This window comes from Marmota flaviventris, chromosome 7 (genome assembly GCF_047511675.1).
Source record: "Marmota flaviventris isolate mMarFla1 chromosome 7, mMarFla1.hap1, whole genome shotgun sequence".
In the NCBI taxonomy this organism is placed as follows: Eukaryota; Metazoa; Chordata; class Mammalia; order Rodentia; family Sciuridae; genus Marmota; species Marmota flaviventris.
Window position 1 is genome coordinate 15,200,680 of NC_092504.1, and position 22,048 is coordinate 15,222,727.

At 38.3% G+C, this 22,048-nt stretch overlaps 1 protein-coding gene across 3 annotated transcripts in view; it reads left to right on the forward strand.

Moving 5' to 3' along the window:
• The first annotated feature begins 19,171 nt into the window (after positions 1 to 19,171).
• Slit2 (slit guidance ligand 2) overlaps positions 19,172 to 22,048 on the forward strand; it is a 331,792-nt gene continuing 328,915 nt past the window's right edge. For all 3 annotated transcript variants that reach the window (XM_027936332.3, XM_027936326.3, XM_027936338.3), the window contains exon 1: positions 19,172 to 19,350. In XM_027936332.3, the coding sequence (XP_027792133.3) occupies positions 19,172 to 19,350 (179 nt within the window). The remainder of the gene's footprint in view (positions 19,351 to 22,048) is intronic.

Consider the following 22,048-nt stretch of genomic DNA (forward strand, 5'->3'; position numbering starts at 1 on the left):
AATGCATAATGTGTGTAACAAAAATGTGAACTTTTAAAATTTAATGCATGATTATGAATATTCCAGAAAATTATACTTTTGAGAACGTGAAAATAATTGTAATTGCCAGTGTTTTCCTTTTTTGTCATTTTATGCTTTGGGATGAAAATTTAAGATTTTTATGCATTTTGAAGAGTCAGTTATATTTTATTCTTAATTGTTTATACTGCACAAGTTAAGATAGCAATGGGAATAGGTAATAAGAATACAGAGAAGACCAGAAAAAAAGAGAATAGAAAATCTTCAAAAGAGATAAAATTTTTAAAAACTAGAAATAGACTATTATTGAACATAGGCTACATACAATTAACAAATCAGGCATTGCATATGTTTTACTTAATGAAGACTTACTGATCAGAACAATAAAAATGAACAAAGAAGATTTTCCCTCAAATCAAGAATTTAAACAGTAGGACAAAATCCTGACAATTTCAAGTACTTTAATCACTAAAACGTGTAAATACCAGCTGAAATCAATGAGAAAAAAATGAGAACTATTCATATCACATTCACACCTCAGAAAACACAAATGGCACTCTACTCTCCCCATTACAGGATGAAGGAATGAGGCTTCACCACAAGGGCAAGTTGGGAGAACAAGCCCACAATTTTCTCTGGAGATTTGTGTTTTTCAGATTGTGATCCTGGAAAATGACTGTTGCAGCCTTCTGACAGCATGAGGGTGTTTATGGAGAAACACAATCTGATTCCAATGAAAGACTGCAATTTTTTTGCTGAATCTACATGACAGAATAATTAGCATTTCATTTTAATCAAATTATTTTAAATGGAAAAAGGTTGTAAAGATTGGAGTTTGTGTTCACAATTAATGGCAAAGAGGGCTGTTAATGCAGTTGTGTTTCTCAACTTATCCTCAAGTCCAGCCTTGGCTAGTGAAGGTAACACTTAAGCATTTGTTGAAAGAAACCCCAAATACCACTTTCCAATTAAAAAAAAATCAGTACAGCTACTAATACTCAAAATGCTGAATAAATATCAACCAATAAAGAACACTCAACAAAGATGAGTACCAATGCAGAAGGGAATATCATACATTTAACATTAACAAAACACAGTTTTTCATGAAATTGAGAGAACAATACTTAAAACAAAAAGTTTGGTTTATTTCAAATTATTCGAAAAAATATTTATCAGCATACCTGATCATATAAAATGGTAAATAAGTAAGTTAAATGATTATTATCTGGGATAGAAAAATAAAAATCAAACTACTAGTTTAATGAGTAATAAAGTAAAACAAGAAATTATACATAAATAAAAAGTAAATATTACTCTATCCAAATTTATCATAACAGGGAAAAACTATGGTAAAAAGTAACTGATATTCATTGTATTCATTACAGGATGGTTGGTCTCTCAGAAGAAAATAGGAAGGTGTATCTCATTGGTTTAATACCTGTTGGAAAATATATATGCATTATGACCTAAGAAATTAAAAGCAATTTTCAACTTTCAGCATTGATATAAAAGGCTTTCTACAACTATAATAATGATGCTAATATGCTTGACAACTAAAAAAATATATAGCTAAAATATACTGCAAAACCCTAGAAAGAGGTACAGTGCATAATTGCATATAGAAGACATGGCTAAACATATTATAGCAATAATATTCATTAGACAATTAAGAGATTACATAGAGTTTTCAAATTTTTTTGGTTTGGGTGTTTTTTGGGTTTTCATTTTTTAATTTTTCCAAATATGAAACAACTCAGCCTGACAAAACAATTGAAAATATTGACTTTAAAAGCATTCTTGGATATACGATGATGGTGCCAACTGAATACTATTAAATAACTGATTTGATTAGGCAAGATATGACATGTTTTAGAAAAATAAATGAAACAAGCAGGAAAACCTTAAGTAAAAGTGAATGTTATCTTAGGTAAAAATTTAAATTAATATTAAATATGTGCCATTCAGTTATTTGATGTGAATTGTCATTTAGTATTAACAAGGTTAACAAAGTTAACAGAAGCTTACAAAAATTCAACTTTGGTAGTTTGCTTTCTATAAATTAAAAATATATATATATATATGTATGTATATATATATGTATGTAAAATTTCATGTTTTTAAATCAATAGAGACCATACATAAAATATGCATCAAAAGTTGCATTGGAACAAGATTTAATGACATTGAGATAAGAAAACACAAATGTTTTTAGGATTACAAAGGAGAAAGAAGATCACAAATAATCACCAATTCCTACAGATGCTGTTATCTGGTCATTTTTTTCACAGTCTTATTGAGATAATTTCACATATCATAAAATTGAACCATTTAAAGTGTTTAGTTCAATGATTTTTAGTAGTCTTGGGCAGACATCATTGTAATCAAAATTTTGTCATATTTTTAATAACACCTTTATTGAGATATAATTCACATACCATAAATTTGCCTTTTTATGAAACACTTCACTAATTTTTAGTACATTTAGAGTTGTACAACTCTAACCATGTACTTACTCAGAATATTTCTTCTCTCTAAGAAGAAACCCATGGCCAATTAGCAATCATTCCTTTTTGCTCCCTTCTCCTCTGCCTACCAAGTCCCAATCCACTACCATCCCCAGAAACACTCATCTACCACAAAACACTCACCTACATTTTGTCTTTATGGATTGACTGTTCTAAACAGTCAATATAAATGGAAATGTGGCCTTTTAGGACTGGTGTCTTTCATTAATCATAATATGTTTAAATTGCAGCCATACATGTTTAGGATATTTCAGAAGTTCGTTTCTGTTACAGTTCATATACATCATATCACCCAAAAGTTCATGTGTGAGACAATGTAAGAGGGTTAGGAGGTGAACTGATTGGGCCAGTGCATTACTCCTCTGATAAGGATTAACTGGGTGGTAACCATAGGTAAGTAGGAGGAAGTGGGTCATTGGGGGCCTGCCTTTAGGGTATGTATTTTGACTGTTGTAAGAGGAGTCTCTCTCTTTTTTCTGCTTCCTGATGTGATGCCTTAAGCCTGTATACTTTGCCACAGTCTTCCGCCATGATGTGCTGCCTCACCTGAAACCCCAAGGAATGGAGCCAATCTTCTATGGACTGAGACTGTGAGCCTCAAAATAAACTTTTCCTCCTCCAATTGTTCTCCTCAGGTCTATTGGTTTAAAAAAGAAAAGAAAAAAAAAAAAAGAAAAGAAACAACTTAAACTATTTATTTTAGTGACCTAAAAATATTTATTCCCTTGTAAGGGTGTACCACATACTATTTATCCATTTGTCAGTTGATGGACATTTGGTTTGTTTCTGCTTTGGGGCTACTCTTGGCAATCACATTCTAATCATTTATGTAAAAGTTTTTATGGCTATATGTTTTCAGTTCTCTTGTATTTGTACCAAGGAATAGCATAGTTGGATATTTTGGTAATTCTATTTTTAAATTTGTGGAAATTGTCAAACTGTTTTCTATAGCAATGGCACCATTATATATTCTCATAAATAAACTGTAGGTACTAATAAACTGTTGCTACTAATCTGATTTTTTCATACCTTTCCTAACACTTGTTATTGTGTATATTTTTTATTATAGTCATTCCAGTGTATATGAAGTGATATTTCTCTGATGACAATGTTAAATACTTTTTTCACATGCCTACTGGCAATTAGTTTATCTCTTTAAGAGAAAGGTATGTTCAAATTCTGTGTCCCTTTTTATTAGCTTTTTTATTGTTGTTTTGCATTTTTTTGCCATTTCAAACAAGAGTAAAAGAATCTTGATGAAAGAAAAATTTGAAAACATGAAATAGAGAATTTTTGTTTCTGTTTTATAAACAAGACTTTAAAAATATTTTAAAAAGATCCTAAATAATAGAGTTGAATTTAAATACCACTTTTCAAAGATGGTGACATTACTTCATACATAAAATTAAAATATTTTAAATACCACCTATCATCTTATAATTTATGTTTGGTATCCCTTATGAAATTTGAACATAATATGTAAAAATCCATAACTTGTGAACTTAAGTATTGTTTTACAAAATGTATTCACAATTTCTGTGACTACTGCCTCTTCACTGCAAAGTATTTCCATGTTGAAATTTCTTGGACAAAAAAAGAAAAAAAAAACTTTATTTAAATACTATTTTTAATGATTTATTTATTTATTTTCATTACAATTCTTAATACACCATTATACAATGATTTATCATATCTCTGACTATATATAAGGTATGTTGACACCAAATTCACATCTTCATACATGTATTTTGTATAATGATGAGAGTCTCCTTTTACCATCCATGCTATTCCCCTTATCCCTCCCACTCCATTCCCTATCTAGAGGTAATCTTCCTCCCTTGCTCTCCCTCCCAACCCCATTTTAGTCACCCCCCCCTTTTATCAGAGAAGACATTCAGCATTTGTTTTTTTGGGATTGGCTAACTTCACTTAGCATAATCTGCTCTAATGCCATCCATTTCCCTGCAAAATGCCATGATCTTATTATTTTTTATTGCTGAGTAATATTCCATTGTGTATAAATGCCACATTTTTTTTTATCCATTCATCCACTGAAGGACATCTAGGTTGGCTCCACAGTTTAAAGACTATTAAATAATTTAATTTTGTTACTCTCAACAATAAACAAGTTATGTAGGAAATATTGATTTTAATAACAACATAATTAGTTAAGGTAAAATTTGTTTCCTGTATAAGTATATAAAAATCTGTGAATCATATATTTTTGCTACTAATCTAAAATTTCCAGCCCATTAAAACATATATGATCATGAAACATAATAATTAATACAACCGTATCTTACATTTTATTTATTTATTTATTTATTTATTTATTTATTTATTTATTTATTTATTTATTTGATACAGGGTCTTGTTAAGATGCTCAGGATCTGGTAAAGTTACTAAGGTAGATATCCAAGTTGCAATCCTCCTGTTTCAACCTCTAGAAATGCTGGGATTACAGGCATGCCTCCTCTCACTTGGCTGTGTTTTATATTTCCCATATTTCAATCAAATGAAAACCACTCTGTGTTAGTCAACTTTCTTTTGCTGTGACCAAAATACCTGACAAGAACAATTTAGAGGAGAATAATTTATTTGGGGCTCATGGTTTCAGAGGTTTATTCCATGGTCCAATGACTGCAGTGCTTTGGGCGTGAGATGAGGCAGAACACCATGGCAGAAGGGTGACAGTGTAAGAAATCTGTTTACCTCATTGTAGCTGAGAAACAGAGAAGAGGTGGCCCCAGGGATAAAATATGAACACAAGGGCAAACTCTCAGCAACCTTTTTCTCTAGCCACACCCACCTGCCTCACATTTACTATCTAGCATAGCAGTAGTCCTTTTGAATTATGAATTCATTAAATGGATTAATCCATTGATTAGGTCACAGCTCTCATAAAGTAATAATTTCACCTCTGAACATCTCTTCTTTAAAACAGGAGCTTTGGGGAGGCATTTAATATCCAAGTTGCACATTTTATAAATATTTTTACATTTTCTGTCTTAATGTTAAGGTAAAGGTAAAGAATGTAGTACAATTATTTAATAGTTTATTAACTTGGTGAATAATTTTAATATACTTTAAAAATTCATTTATTTTCTTGTTGTAGCCAGGCCTGGCCAGGTCTACTGTTAAAAATGTGTGACTAATTGCAATAGTGTGTATGTTTTGTTTATACAAAATGAATCAGTGTAGAGGGCTAAATGTGATTTTTTTCCCTTCTACTCCTAGAAAGCCCAATACACCCATGATTATGTTAGCAAAAAATATACAGTCCATCTAATAGGAGTATCTAGAAAAGAAATATGGGCAGCTATCATCACATGTTATCTGAATTAAACAAATTAAAAAACCTAGAATATTATTAAGAGAATTGTACAACCAGAGAATAAGCAAGCCAAATTTGCAATTTCCGAGAATGTGAGAAATTTAAAATGCTCCTTAATTCTCTTATTTTATAGGCTTACAGAAGAGTGAGAAAGCTATTCAACCAATAAGTAAAACGTACACTTATTTAAGGCTTACTGCAGAGATTTAATGTTTCTGGTAGAGCCAAATTTCATGGGGAAATTAATGAACTTGAGACTCTTAGGCCATGGAACAAGATCAGAACATAATCAAAGAACATTCCCATCTCATTCCTTTCTCCCAACATAGAAAGTTCTCACCACCCTTACCTCCTGAGATTTCAGAACCATGGATCAGATTAGTGTCTTCCATTTATCTGGTATTTTTCTTTGCATATGGGAGTGTTTATGATTCCAGGTTATTCTATCCCTGTTCTACTACTGTATATGTGGAAAGCATGGGAAAGTAATTAGCTTTATAAGTTTCCCATGCCTGTCCAGAACAAGGGAAATCACATTCAGATTTTGATATGGGGTCTACTATATTGTACCTGAAGAGGATGGGCTTGGCGTTGGAAGCCATACCCAAAGAAGATTGTTAGATTGACTTCTTTGGGGAGAGGTTGAGACTGTTTTTTCTATGGAGGTAGAATGAATGGAATATTTGAGGTTTGAATGGCATAAAATATCTGTATCTAATGCTGTCCACTGAATATTTTCAGCCTCTGGGACGCGTGATGGGGCTGTACTTCACATCTTGTGGTTTAGAGGGTCATATGACCAGATCTGGCCAATGGGTTACACTTGAAATGGGATGCCACTTTCAAGCTATAGCTTTTCCTTGATCTTTAAGACTCCATGATAATTAGCAGTATTTAAGATAGTGAATTGTCCATTATCCTGAATACACAGAAAGAAATTCTGAGGAAGAGCTTTCAGCCAAACTCCAATGGACAAGTAGATGAATGAGAAATGACTTCTGTTGTTGAAAGCCCTACAGACATGGTATTATTTATTCATACGTTATATGAATAAACATTCCTAACTGCCACAGTGACATTAAACACATCAGATTACTTAAGGAAAAGTTAATATTTCTTCAAATTAAATGTATATTTAAGACATTTAGTTGTAAAATTATGATTCATTAATATTATTTCAAATTTATTTTTGGACTGACTTTGATGACCCATTGTTTAAAGGACTGATCCAGAAAACGATTACCTGTGAAAAGCAGGGCAACTTCAAGTTGAGATCTTTTACTCCCTCTACAGTATTTACAATTACTGCAGGTGGCACAGTGGTTTTAGAATAATGGAAGTTAATGTGGCTCTTTACTCCCAGTTTCTCCCCAGGATACTTGGCAGTTTCTCTCAATCTTCTGTTTGCTTTTTCAAAACAGCTGGAACTTAATTCTGAAAGTACAGAGAGAAAACATTGTCCTACCGTTTTTAATTGCCAATTAACTAGATTTCAATTTATGAATCCATCCTGTATGTGATTAAATAATAGCTTTAAAAAGAATTTTAAACACTGTAAGAGTTACTACTTCACAGCCCTTGCCTAAGTTGTTAGGGTTAGTAAGTTCTAATCTACAGCTATAAATAAAAATAATGCCTTTATGTAACCATTGAAGGGAAGTAAAATATCCATACTGTTAAATCTCATCTATGTAAATTTTAATAATATTAGATTGAGCAATTACAAGAAAAAAATGCCATTGCAATTTAATAAAAAGAGATTAAGAAAAAGCACACATATTAAAACACATTGGTTTCCATTATCCTTTGTTTCAGTTTCCAGGGTTTCCATTATTTGCAGTCAACCTCAGTCTGAAAATATTAAATGGAAAAGCCCAGAAATCATTCATAAGTTTGGAATTGTGAGGCAGTCTGAGGAGCATGATGAAATCTTGCAGTGCCCACTCTGTACTTCCGAGGATGTGAATCATCCTCCGGTTTGGTTTAGCATAGCCAAGCTGTACACAGTATTGGCTCCATTAGTCACTTACAGCCATCTTGATTATCAGATCCGTGTAACAGCATCACAGTGCTTGTGTTCAAGTAATCCCTATTTTACTTAATAAAGATTTCAAATAACAAGAGTAGATGCTGACAATTGGGGTACTCCAAAGAGAAGCTATAAAGTGCTTCATTTAAGTGAAAAGATGAAAGTTTTTGATTTAATAAGAAAAACATATTCTGAGTGTGCAAAGCCCTATGGTAAGAACAAATCTATCCATGAAATTGTGATAAAGGAGAAAAATACTCTTACTTGTTTTGCTATCATACATGAAATTGCAAAACTTAACGGCCACAGTGTACCATAAGTGCTTAGATGAGATGGAAATGGCATTAAATAATTGGGTGCGATACTATCCATGGTTTCTGGCATCCACTGGGAGCCTTGGAGCATATATACCACAGATAAGGAGGACTAATGTATCATGCAAATATCAGAAATATGTATATATATATGAAGTATATATATATGCATATGTGTACCATACACACACATCATACATACTTAAAATAAGTAAGTATATATGAATACTTACTTAACTATGAAAACTGAAATTCTCAAACTGAAATTTTCTTAAAGAAAAACAATGGTATACAGGATTTACTTCTTTTGATAATGTCTGAAGAAGTTATTTTGTTAAGGATTCTTGACTCAGATCTGGATTTCATTGATAGTCTTCTTAAATCAAACGATTTCAATTTTCTTTACCCATAAGAGGTAGGGGGAAAAAGTGTTTACTTACTTGCCAAGTAAAAGAGTAAGGATATCTTTTTTTTGTTCCTGCTGTACTTCTTAAGTTGTGCTTTATACTAGGTGTAAATACTGCTCAAGTATTATTGACATGGCTCTTTTCTTCTTAATAGCATGTTGATTTGTGTATTCCACCCATGATATCTATCTCTCTATGGACTCCAGAAATGAGGAAGAAATTGGAAATTTTCACCCTATATACTATCAAAGTTCTTAGATATAATTACTAAGGAATTTTTTATGGGCACATTTGTTACAATGGAAATCCATAATTCTATGCTGTTGATTTGTGTTATCACCAGGGCATATAAATCACAGAATTATTCCATCAGATATTTGCCATGTGCTATCCCTTTATAATCATTTATTGGAAAGCCCCTTTGTGCTTAACCATTCCACATTTGACAACCACCAATGTGTTCTCTACCTCTAAAATTTTGTCACTGGGACAAATTTATATACAGACTTTTGTGTAAACATTAGTTTCATTTTTCTAGGATATATGTTCAAGGATTTGATTACTGTATTGTATGACCAGTATATATTTAGGGTTATTTTTGTTTTAAGAAAATGAAAAACTATGTTTCAGAGAGGTTATGCTCTTTTTCATTCTCATGAGCCATGCAAGTATCCAATTTCTGCAAGCTTGCAAATTTTTATTGTCATTATTTTTCATTTAAGTTCTTCTAATACATGTATAATGAAATTCCATCATAGATTGGCATTATTCTTGTACATTCAAAGTCTGTTTTGAGGTAGCTCAAATTATTCTAGAAATTAAAAGGACTAGGTAACCATCTTGGCTTTTGCTTATAGCTGGTTTTGCAACCTAATGCATATCCCTAACTTGTAAAAATCTTAAGTTATCTGTACTGACAAATAGGAATAGTAGCAACTATCTCATGCTCTTACTAATGTTATGATGTTATGATAAAATATATGTGAAAGTACAGGAACTTCAAAATTGCTACTGTAGGCAGATCTCTCCCCATGTGTCCCAGTATAGAGCAGGTGTTGGGCTCCACACCAGGCCTCTCTTGGGCTTGCTCCATCACAGAACTATATGAAATGGAAAGAAACTCCAGGGAATTCACTATTTTGTCATTCCTTGGGTTTTGAACTCCTTAGTCCACTTTCTTCTCATTTCTCAGAGTCTTTTTACCATTGTCTTTTAAATTGTTTTCAGAGCATTTATTTGTACACTGAAAGGTGGAGCATGGAAATGTGATTCCATCTTGTTTGAGAATGGGAAGTTTCCAAGTGTTTTTATGTACTAACTTAACCTTTGCAACTACTTTGAGTTAGGACAGTATACAATCTTATTTTCTACATAGCTTAGAGAAGAAAAATTAAAATTAATAAACACCAAGGAATAGAAATATGTAATTGTATCACATGCATATACATGTATGAATACTTATACACACACATAGTTATGACTGTGATCTTGTACAGATTTACAGCTATAGTAGCTATAGCAGCTATGTAGCTACTTAAATCACAAAATCAAGAATTTTGGAATGAATGCATGTGTTTTTAAGTTACTTTATTCTGATAAACTTTGAATGTCATTAGAATTCATGCTTCATAATTTTTTATGAAACTACTGGAGACATTATACTTGGTAATATTTTGCACTTGTGTTATTTTACAATCACAATAAAGAAAACAGCTTTCTGAATTGATTCTTCTTACACAACAAGAGGCAACTAGTTAGCAAGATCTAAAGTAATACTTCTATGTCTTCAGGCATTTATTTGTTTATTGGAAAGTTACACTTCTTAGTTTATGTTTATAGATTCTTCCTTATAATGATTTTTCCTAAATTTACATAGAATAGGTTTTATTCGTGTCTCTTTTATTTTTCAGAATTTCCATGTTTTAGTGAGAAAAATTAAGTTTTTACAAAACTCTGGTTTTACAAAATTAAGGAGAATGTATTCTAAGCCATGAAAGAGTGTTGGAAATAATCCTATTAATATAGAACAAAAGAGATAAAAAGTTTTGGCTCAAGTCATATTACATTCACTGTAATGATTCTCTATATGAAATGAATGTCTATTGGTGTGGGTTTTTTTTTTGGGGGGGGTGTTGTTTTTCATTCACTATCTTCAATTAGAAATAATAACCCTAAGTGCAAATAGGAACACAGATACTTTATTTTACAGTTTACATAGTTCTTCCACAGATGTAGTTTTCATTTCATTATCATAAATTTTCTAAGATTCATGACTTACCGTCCCAGTGCCTTGGACCATCATTTCCTGGGTTAAGATCTTACCTCCAACCTTTCCTTGCTGCATGACTTTGATCAGGTTGCTTAACCTCGAACTTTCTGTCTCTAGACTTTCTCATCTCTAAGGTAATACAGGTTTTAAGGAAGAGTAAATGAGGAAATAAAGAAAAACACTCCAGATAGTGCCTTCATATAATAAATTCTGAATAAATGTTACTTATTGTTATCTTCATTTTATACATGAGGACCATCTGGTTCAACAGATAAGTGTACCTTATATGTATATGAAATAGATTTGCGGCATATCTTACACTAATGTATTTTGTATTAAAATGAAATTAGTTTAATTTATTTAAAAAAGAAGTTTTTGCAGAATCGCATTTCAGAGCTCAAGAAATAGGGAGACCTGGCAGAGAATACAGAGGAAGACATTTACTGCTTGTCACAGAGTAGCCACTTTGGAGCTCAGAATTCATACTTACAACATCCCTTTGATTATTTTCATAGCCTGTTAGGAAACTATGACCTCAAACTTTGAAAATCACCTCTTTAGACTAAAGTAGTGATCCGCAAACTATAGACAGCAAGCCAAATCAGACGTGTTGCATGTTTTGTATGACCAGTGAATCAGAAGGGCTTTTAATGTATAAAACTTTGTTATTCATTTGATGATATGAAACATTCACTTTGAACCTCAGTTAATGAAAAATTGTCTTCCCAAAAAAGAATCCCAAAATTCTCATTAGCAGACATGAATTACAAGAAATTAGAATAAGTTATTATGCTAAGTATTTGTAAAATGCATTTTTTTCTATTAAATATTAACTGTCTACAGAATATCTTTTATTTTGCTTATAAAGCCTAAAATACTTACTATCTGGCTCTTGACAGAAAAAGTTTGCCAGCTCTTGTACTAAGACACAAATGTGACTTTTGTATGAAAAAATTGCTTTTTGACCATTATGCAGGCGTTCATTTTGAACTACATTTTCCCAATATGGTTATAAACTGCCTCTGTTAATCAGCACTGATTTTTAACCTAAAACATTTAATATTTAGTTTTGGGATATGAAAATATTTATTTTGAGTTTATGTTAGACTAGAGTGAATTTCTTTGTGATTTTATCCTGATATTATGACCCTGTAAGAGGAAGGTCAACCTTTTTCAATTTAGCAAGAGGAACCTACAGGAAATGTGAGGGATTCCTGTCCTTTACTTCCTAACACAGAGTTTTTTCCTTCTGTGAAAATTTAGGAGACACATCACCAGTCTTAGTAGAGTCAAAAGATCATACAATTTTAAACTATTTACAACTTTGTTTTCTTTTTCTTGAGGGTGAAAGTCTTGAAAATTCACTTTAAGCTAATGTAACTATTAAAATTTTTGCTGTGTGTTTTCCCTTGGGCTTTTAAATGTTAATGTGTTTTTTTCAACCTGCATCATTGAATGTTAACAATCTTTTGCTTTATATTTTCCTTTATATTTTTTTTCTATTATTGCCATGTTCTTTTTCTTCAAGTAACTTACATATTTAATATCCAAATGTCACTTTAAGCTACTTCATCATCTCTTCCCCATACATTTTTTTCTTTACATATAGAATAAGTCATTGCACAGTACACTTGAGTCAGAATTTGAGAGGCAGTGTATTACATTGTTTGTTAAATGGAGTTTGGAGGCCGACTGGAATTCTGGTTCCTTCTTTGCTGCTTTCTAACTGTATAAGCATGGCCAACTGAGTGAACTCATGTGAGTCTCAGTATTCTCCACTATAAATGGGGAATAAAAATAGTCTCTTAGAAGGGATTTTTGTCAGTGTTAAATAACATATACACAAGGTGTTTAATGCCAACGTTAAACACATAAAAAAACTAAAATTAAACACATAAAAAAACTAAAGTTAAACACATAAAAACACCCTAAAATCTAGGTGGTACATCCATAGCTACACAAGCATCCCCACTTACCAGAGATCAATATTCAGAGCTTTCATTTTAATTTAACTGCACAACCAACAAACTATTCTATTATGAGAGTGGGGAACCAATTTCACTCCTTCAAAAGAGTGGTTTATATTGTGAGACACAAATATCATAAAACTAGGTACATCCATCTCCACCCTTTTGTTCCTGGAACTCTGGGCCTGTGCAGGGCTTGATCATATTGAGTTGTTCTTCTAATCCTAAAAGTATAACTGTCAGCCCAACTTCCCTGAATTCTTTACAAAAAATAGTTACTCTAAGATCACAGTGATATTTAATGGAAATATATAATCTATTCTTGTAAGAAAATATTCAGGGAAATATTTAGGAAAAAATTCACTTATCAATACAATAGTAATAGGAATCACAAAATAATACTATTATTTATTTATTTACTTATTTATTTTAGTACTGGGGATTGAACTCAGGGGGCACTTCACCATTGAGCTACATCCCTGGCTTTATTTATTTTAAAACAAGGTCTCACTGAGATCTTTAGGGCCTTATTAAGTTGCTGAATCTGGCCTAAAACTTTCTATTCTCCTGCCCCAGCCTCCCAAGTCACTGGGATTATAGGAATGTGCCACTGTGCCTGGCTGTAAAACCTGTTACTTAATAAGCACCCAACTCTGGTAGATCAGTGGATATTATCTTAATCTTCATAATACTTATGAAAAGCAGGAATCATTTCCATTATAAATAGTATTAAACTGGGGGAAAAGTCTATAAGTATAATAAATCTTTGGTTGAGGCATACTAACTAGGACAAGTTGCTAGAAATCTCTACTTTTGAAGGCTATTTCCTTGAAAATGACTACCTTCTTGTTACCTCTGTGGGGTTGTACATGAAAACATTTTGGTGCCCCCTAGAGGTTATCAGGAATGTGCACTTATCAAGCTGTGAAATGAGAAGTGGAAACCCACTCTACTGATGCTCATTCATTGCTTCTTCATTCCCCATGCTTCAAGTGGCCCATTTACAATCACAGAGTTGCTCTTGATCAGGTGTTCTCAAACTCCATGCACCATTAAAACAACTTGGAGGGGTTGTTAGAACACAGACTTCTGTCCTCCATTGCCAGTATTTCTGATTCTGTGAGTCTGAGGAAGAGACTAACAATTTGCATTTCCAGTTACAGCCCCTGCCTAAGGCCGCTGGTCAAGGGACCAAACTTTGAGAACCACTGACCTAGACAATACTCTCCCAGCTGAAGTTCTCTGCAGAACCAGGTTGGGTTTCAGTACCCTTGGAGAGCTGGTGCTGTGAGATTAAGCTCTGCACTGCTCTCTTAAACAGGTGTCACAGAGTCATGTACATTTTCTATAGGATTCCTTGACCCCCAAGAATTTCAGGGAATTTACAGACACATTTCAGTGAAGGAGAACTTATTGAGTTTGGGGGCCAAAGAAAGTAGGTTCTGTTTACAGCTCTGCTATTTAATCAGCTGTGCCTTGGGTGCATACCCAGATCCTTTCCTGGATGGGAGTAAAACAGCAACCATCCAGAATGTACTGTGGCTCTAACTCTATCAAATGGTTTGGTACTTAGTAGGCCCCCAAATTTTTTAGTTTAATCTTAATCTCTGTGATAATGTCTACATTACCAAAGAAATATGTTGAGAAAAATTAGATAATTAAGTACATTTTGCAATGATGAAAATGGTAGCACAAAGACAGTTAAGAATTATTGTGTGAATTTCATGAAATTAATCAATACTCTTAGTATTTTCTACCTTTGCTTAAACAAAGAGACAGCTATAATTTTCACTCATATTTACCTCTTTTTCACCAATTTTTTCCCTTACTCTCTTTTCCCATATTTCCCAATTTACTATCTTTTTCTTCCCACCCCCCTGCCAAAAAGTGGGGTGGAATTTTTTTTTCACTATGTGAGTTTTAAGTGTCTAAATAGTTTCTAAAATTATTCTGGCTACTGGATTTTTTTCCCCCTCCAGCTAATTTGAATGTTGACTGTAGTGGATTCCACTTCTATTTAATCCAGGTCAGGATTTATAGAGACCTCATGTGGTGACAAGAGGCACCACATAAGGCTTTCTTCAGAGATGGCTGTAATAGTCAAAGGGAAACTCAGAACTCATTTGGGAGCATAATAATGGAGAAAGAATTAAGACCTAGAAGTTAAAATTATCGAAGCATACAAGGCCTCCAACAAACATCCTGCAGTAATACTGAAGGAATAATACAGTAACATTTTAAAAAATGAGAAACCTGGTCACTCATGTGTAAGTTCCTTTTATTAACTGAAAAGCTGATGACACAAAAACATTCATGCACCATACCTCTCAGGAATTTGTTACATTCTCTTTTTGATTAAATTCATTGGACATATCTTCTTATATAAATTTGCATCAACTAGTAAAGATGTTTCTATGGGCATATTACTGTGAATGTTACTTTCATCTCCTTGTTGTTTGTTTTTTTTTTTTTTTTTTTTTTTAATATACAGAGTGTAAAGTGATCCAGAGAGAGAATCAAACTTGAGCTCATATCTAAGTGTCTCACTTATGCAATAATATCAATAACATTTATGAATATTTGGAATGCAGGATCTGTTCTTGTGATTAAAATGCTGCAGAACATGATTCTATGTGGCTGTTAAAGTTGAACACAAATACATCTCATTGCCAATGAGATATTAAAGCTGTGAAATTAAATGAATTAGTGTATCAGTAAATGCATCTTAACCACATAATTTACTGGTACAGACTATAGAACATTCACTGGGGGGAAGATACTCAACGACAGGTACTTGTTCTGAATCTCCATTTCCTTGCAAGAAATGTGACTGTGGCTTCTCCTCTCTCACAAGGAAGTTACATAACAGACCTTTGGGCTAAAATCTAGAAGGACAAGTAAGTTAATAAATGTTAAATGTTTTGAAGTCTTTAACAGAATGCAGCAATATAAATCAATGGCATTCAAACGAGTAATCATGAGTTCCAATTCAGTTTTTGAATGGGCACCCTGTCTTTGGAACCATGTTCAAAGAGACTGAGTTTTCCAGGGCCAGCAAATGATATAGGTAGAGGTAACTTTATGATATTTTGTAATATTTAAATAGAAAAAAAAATTAATGAGGATATTAGAGAGATTTCAGGTTGAATATGTTCTTGGGTTAAAAAAATAGTTAATTATCAGAATACCTACTATGTGCTAGACATATTGCTATATGCTAAAAATCCCAAGTGAGCCAGCAGGTCTTTCAGCTTTCAAGGGAATAACAGATGATTATACAAATAATCACTATACTGTAAAGTTGCCATTTACCTGGAGGCATGCACAGATTTCTGTGAAAGCATTTCAAAGGTGGAATGAGAGTAAGAGAAAGAATGAGATGATACATTTTAAATTCAAGTGAAGGAGCTGACTCATTTAGAGGACATTTGAAACCTATGGTGACATTGTGTTTTTTTTTTTTTTTCCTGGGGAAGCTGGAGAGAGTTATCTGTTGCCAGACACACATCACACTAAAGAAGAAACAAGGGAATTCTCTTTCAAACAGTTTGGAAAAAAATATCTAGAACTCCCCTGAAATAAAAGAAACCTTCTGGTACAATCTATGTTGCTAAGGATTTATTTTTTACCCTCCTTTGCCTCCTAAGAGAGTAAAATCATAACAGGCACATTCAAGCCCTTGGAGTTTGGGGAGCGTTTTATGTATTCAAGATGTCAATTGAATCTCCTGTTGTTGTGTGTGACTATAAAGAAAGGGTTAAATGGAAGGGGGTGGCTTGGAAATGGGAATGTAAAGAAGAGGGTTGCAAAACATCGTTTTCCAACTTGCAAAAACTGAACTTTTAAGCTCCCAAAAATACACATGTGTGTGTCTGTGAGCGCAGGCAGATCTATTTCGGTAGGATTTAATTTAAAAAAAAAAAAATTAAATCTCAATCTCTGTCTTTCCTTTGCTGTGTTGCAAGCACTGAGCAGCCCCCCCCCCCCCCCCTTAGGATCGCGTGGCAAAAGCTGCAGCAGAGGCACTGGCAACGCTGTTTATTTATGAGCCGCGTTCAAAACCGCCCTCTCCCCATTCTCCTGCTGAGAACCACTATCTCCAAACCCAGGTCATCTCTGGGGCCAAAGAGTTGGAGGCGGGGGCCCTGGAGCCTCCTTCCCACCGCAAACTTTGCCCAAGCGTGGGAGCTAGGGCGCGAGCCAGGACGCACGGGAACGCGCCCGCCCGCCGCCGCCGCCTCCGCCTGGCGCTGGCAGCCGGGGCCTCACCTCTCCCCTGCGAGGTGCGGGCTCCCAGCGCGCAGCCAGTGGGCGGGGCCGGACCTCGAGGGGCGGGGCCAAAGGGGTGGGGGCTCAGGCGGCTATATAAGGCCCGCGCCAGCCTAACTTCTGACTTGAGGTTATTTATTTGGGAAGCGCCTGGACGGCGGAGGTTGGTGGTGACTGTGGCTGCGGCAGAAGGTGGTTAAAAAAAGGAGGAGGCGGCGGCAGCGAGTGATGGGAGCGCCGAGGCTCCCAAGCGCAGGCCAGAGCTGCGGAGCTTTCCAGGCACGGCGGGAGTGCTGAAGAGAAAGGGGAGCGTCCGGGGACCGGCAGCCGGCTCCTGAGGCGCGGGCTGGGTTTTTGTTCAGCGGCGCTCAGCGCCTGGCAGCAGGAGCGAACTACTCGTAACAACAACAACCCACCTTTCAGCAGCTCAGCGAGACTTAGGCTGCTGCGTCTGTCCTATTGTTTAGACACTTGCCAGGGGCTCCAGAGCGGCAGACCCCGCTCTCTGTCGCCGCCTTTCCTCTCCCTCACCTCCCTCCAGGGAGCGGGAGGCAGAGAAAGCAGCCGGGAGAGGGCAGGAGGCAGGAAGGAAGGACTGCCCTGGACTGTAGCCGCCGAGTCAGGTGCCGCATCTGGAGCCGGGTGGTGTCTCCAACGTCGGCGAGAGGACTGCTACTGTGGAGGTGGGAGACGGTATCCCAAACCTGGGAAAAGTTCCTGCACTTTGAGAAGGAGAACCCACTTGTGGGAGGCTGCCAAGGGGCGAGAGAGAAGCTGCGCCCGCTTGGAGCTGGCTGTTGTTTCTTCCACCTTTGCCATCAGGTGTCTGCCACGGAGCTGCAGCGTATCCGGGAGACGAGAGGGGCTGACACGCGCGCGCACACACATTGCCATTCAGCTATCGCCTGGGCTCTACCTGGAGTAGCGGATCCCACCCTCCCGCTGGCCACCTAGCTGTCCTCCAGACAAACTAGCAGGGCCCGGGTCGTGAACACCTTGGCCTTTGCCTTTCCCCTCCTTCCGGCCTGCCTTCTTGCAAGTCCTGCGCTAGTCAGTGCCTGTTTCGCCTTCTCTGGAGCTCTAGTGCTAAACTTGGCTTCTTGGATTTCCTTTGCTGAGATTTTGACTAGTGGATATTCCTGTCCCGCTGCAGCGGTCCTACTGCCCTTTTGTCTTTCTGTGTGACCTCAGGGCAGGCCCTGGTGCAGAGCGTCGCCAAGGACGCCGGGCGGGAGGCGGGATTGCCGAGGAGACATCCTTCAGCGAAGTACATGTGTGTTTGCAAACCATCCTTGGCTGTCGGGAGATTGCGAGGACCGGTAGGGGCTACCGCTGAGCAGCAGGCTGGGGAGAGGCCGCGGGAGTGAACCGAGCCCTGCACCCTGCAGCGCCGCCCCCAGTCCCCTGGGCTGCACAAACGCCCGGTGCGCCCCCGCGCGCCATGCCCAGTTGCTCGGCGCGCTCCGCTCCGGGCCCGAAGGGCTTCTGCGCCTTCTAGCTTCAAGGAGTCCACTTTGATCAAGACCACCATTACTACTGAGCGCCCCTCTTCCTCCTCGCACTTCTCCTAGCCCCACTGGAATCGAAATTGTAGAGCAGTGTGTGGGATCTGAGTATCATCTCACTCTACCCCCTGGCAGCCGTCCTTTGCATCTTCACAGTCCTAGGAAGTCTCAGCTCTTTTACCGCCAAGTGGTTTCTTCAGCGACAGAAAACGTGTGATTTCCTCCCCCACTGCTCTTGGGGTCTCCTTGCAGCCTTGGCCAGGCCATTGATCTTCAGGTTCGAAAGTTGCCCACGGAGTTCCTGCCCTGCTACAAAAGGGTGTAGAGGGAAGGGGAAGGCGTGAGCCTGTTCCGGCTCTCCTGCCTTGAATATTAATTATTACTGTTCCATATTATTTTGTGCACATTTCCCCGGGCACTCTGGGTTGCTAATCCCGCGCCAAGCACTGGGCCTCAGACACTGCACCGTTCCGTCGGAGCAGCGAGCTAAAGAGAAATCCCCAACGCCGGCAAGCCAGGAGGCGGCGGGGGAAGATGCGCGGCACTGGCTGGCAGACGCTGTCCCTGTCGCTGGGGTTAGTGTTGGCGGTCCTGAACAAGGTGGCGCCGCAGGCGTGCCCGGCGCAGTGCTCCTGCTCGGGCAGCACTGTGGACTGTCACGGGTTGGCACTGCGCAGTGTGCCCAGGAATATACCCCGCAACACAGAGAGACTGTGAGTATGGGTTCTTCGCCCTCCCCTTCTCCCCATCGCGGTAGCGCACGCTTTGCTGGGAACCTGAAGTGACCCAGCAATACAGGGACCTGGGACTTGTGCCTGGTGAAGCCTCACTGGCTCTCCAGATCGCTCATCCTGGGTTGGGCCCGCCTGGAGGGCCAAGTACTGGAAGGCACAGCCCAGGAAAGGGTCACTGCCCAGGGAGGGGCGGGTCCGCTGGCAGCTGCGTTTGGTCCCTTTTCCCTGCTCTTGTCCCGCCACTGCCACTAGCAGCCTCTTGTGGACGAGTTGTTCGGGGCTGTGCAGATGGGAGCTAGGGAACAAGGATGAGAAGATGCCCCAGGCTAGGAGACACGACTTTGTTTTCAGATTCCTTATAAAGAGTCACCTTGCTGTTGCAAACATTCTTAGGTCGGTTTTAGGATGAGTCCCCGCCCTTGTCCCCCCCCCCCCCGGTTGGCGTGGAGGAGATGGCAGGGGGTTCAAAGAGAGAAACTTAGGCTCCCTGTCTTTGTGTTCCCCTCCCGGGAAAGAAGGGAGGGGAGAAAGAGTCATGGGGTGTCCTGGGATATTACTATCAGGCAGGAAGGGTGCCCCAGTAGGGCCACAGCTGGCTTAGTGGCGGTGCGCAGCCCCCTGCTACTCCCCCCCACCCCGCCCCTGCCCTCTACTTCTGCCCAGAGGATGCGGAGGTAGCGGGCCCCAAGGGACTCTTCCAAGCTGGACTCTTCCAAGCTGGCGACTGCAGCGGAGACCGGCGTCCCAAGGTTTAAGTGAAGTTAGTGTACTGGTTCTCCAAACCTGAACCAGCGCAGATAGATCAGACTGCTTAGGCGACCCGGCGGGCCTCGGGGCCGCCCCCTCCGGCTCTTCCTGCTGAGCCCCTGTCCCCCTGTCCACCTTTCTGGCAGTTTCTGCGTCCCTTCACGTGGCAGCAGCTCCTCTTTCTGCCCCTCTTCGCGCTCCGGTGCCCACAGACATCCCCGCCTCCCTGCCTCTGCTGGTCTCTAATGAAGAAGTAAACGCAGTCCTGGCGTTGACGGCCCACGCGCTCCTGGTGGGGCGCTTCCCGAGTTCAGGGAAGCGGAGCATGGAGGCCATTCTCTTTGTGAATGCCGAGCCGCCGCCCCAGTCGCCCGAGCGCCCTAGGCGCGCTAGTGTTCTCACGATGGCGCGTGGGCCGGGCGGGTGAGGGCGATGGGGACCAGTGCGCTGGGACTCCGCTCCCGTGGCCTCTTTCCCTCTGGGTCTGAGGGCCGTGAACTGCGGAGAGGACGCCCTCAGATTCGCACTTCTGCGCCAGTGCAGTCTGCAGCGCCTTGAGTCGCACTTCTTATCTAATCCATCTCTCTGGCCTCTGCTTTAAAGGCCAAGTTGAGCCCTTTCTTCTTTGGGAAAGGCTCATCTGTCCCCCAGCCTCACTGGGTTGCCCCCTACTCTTTTTCTTCATTCACCCCAAACCCTTAGTGCTGCGCAAGTTGGGCCTTACCAGGGTTGCCTCATCAAGATGTGATCCCCGACATTTGCCTCGGGTGGGAGGTAGGGATTCCGTGTTATATTGAATACCCAATAAACGACCCCGATGATTTTCCGAACAACTTAATGAGACTTTGCTCAGCGTATAGAAATAGGCAAAAAAGGAAGGAAAGTAATGCAGAATTCTGTTTTTGTACTTGTCATTTCATGCTGTTCCAATTAGTTTATAGTGTAAGCACTAACGTGTCTTCTTACTCAACCAAAAGGGCATTACTCGGGGGGAAAAATGACAATTGGGTTTTGGATCCTTGGGAAAATAAAAAATCCCTGTAAGGGGATTTTTAAAGAGGTTTCAGAAAATAGTATAGTCAGTGTTGTCTTATAAAATTCTATCATTGACAAAGTAAAAACTTAAAATACATATTTCAAACATGAAGTTTTTAGGACTAAAGTAAGAGAGAATTTAGGACCTTGCAGGAGAACATTCGAATCTCAGCAAAAGCTGGTTTTACCTGAAATGATTGGAGGCAGGGCAAGTTTAGATCTTGACCTGAGATGCCAGAAAAGAAAAAGAGGGGGTTGTGACTCTTGAAGGAAAAGTGGTGCTGAAATCTGAACAAAAATGTTAGGGCCTGAATACCACTTCCATTATTGCCCCCGCTAGTAGTTTTCGCTTTACAATCACAGCGGGGTTCCCTGAGCTGCAAATGAAGAGTTTAGTTTTCATACAAACATAGAATTGTTGGAAAGTAAATGCAGGTCTTTGAAGTGCATTTCTTTTGATGGCCCTCTAACTTTCTTCTTTACCTTAGGAAGTTTAGCCACCATGCTCCCATAAGGATAGTGTTCTTTCTAGCTTTTAAAACTTTGTTCTTGAATAGTATGAGAAAATAATTTCTTTAACTTTCTGAGGGGAACTCCAGTAATAGGAAAATAACAGAATACCTGTGAATTTGATACACAGATCCTTATAAAAGCAAAAATCAAAAGCACACCATACACACACACACACACACACCAAAAGAACAATTTTCATGATAATACAATTACTTCATTTTCTTGTCATCATGGGCCAGCCAGGATGAACTTTGTAAACTTGAGCATTTATGCAATATTATTTCAAAGGTTGTGGTTGTCCCCTTCTCTCTCCCATTTGTTTTCTAAACCATACACTAATTAATTTAATTTTTAGGCTTAAAAGTTCAAACCTACTTTAAAT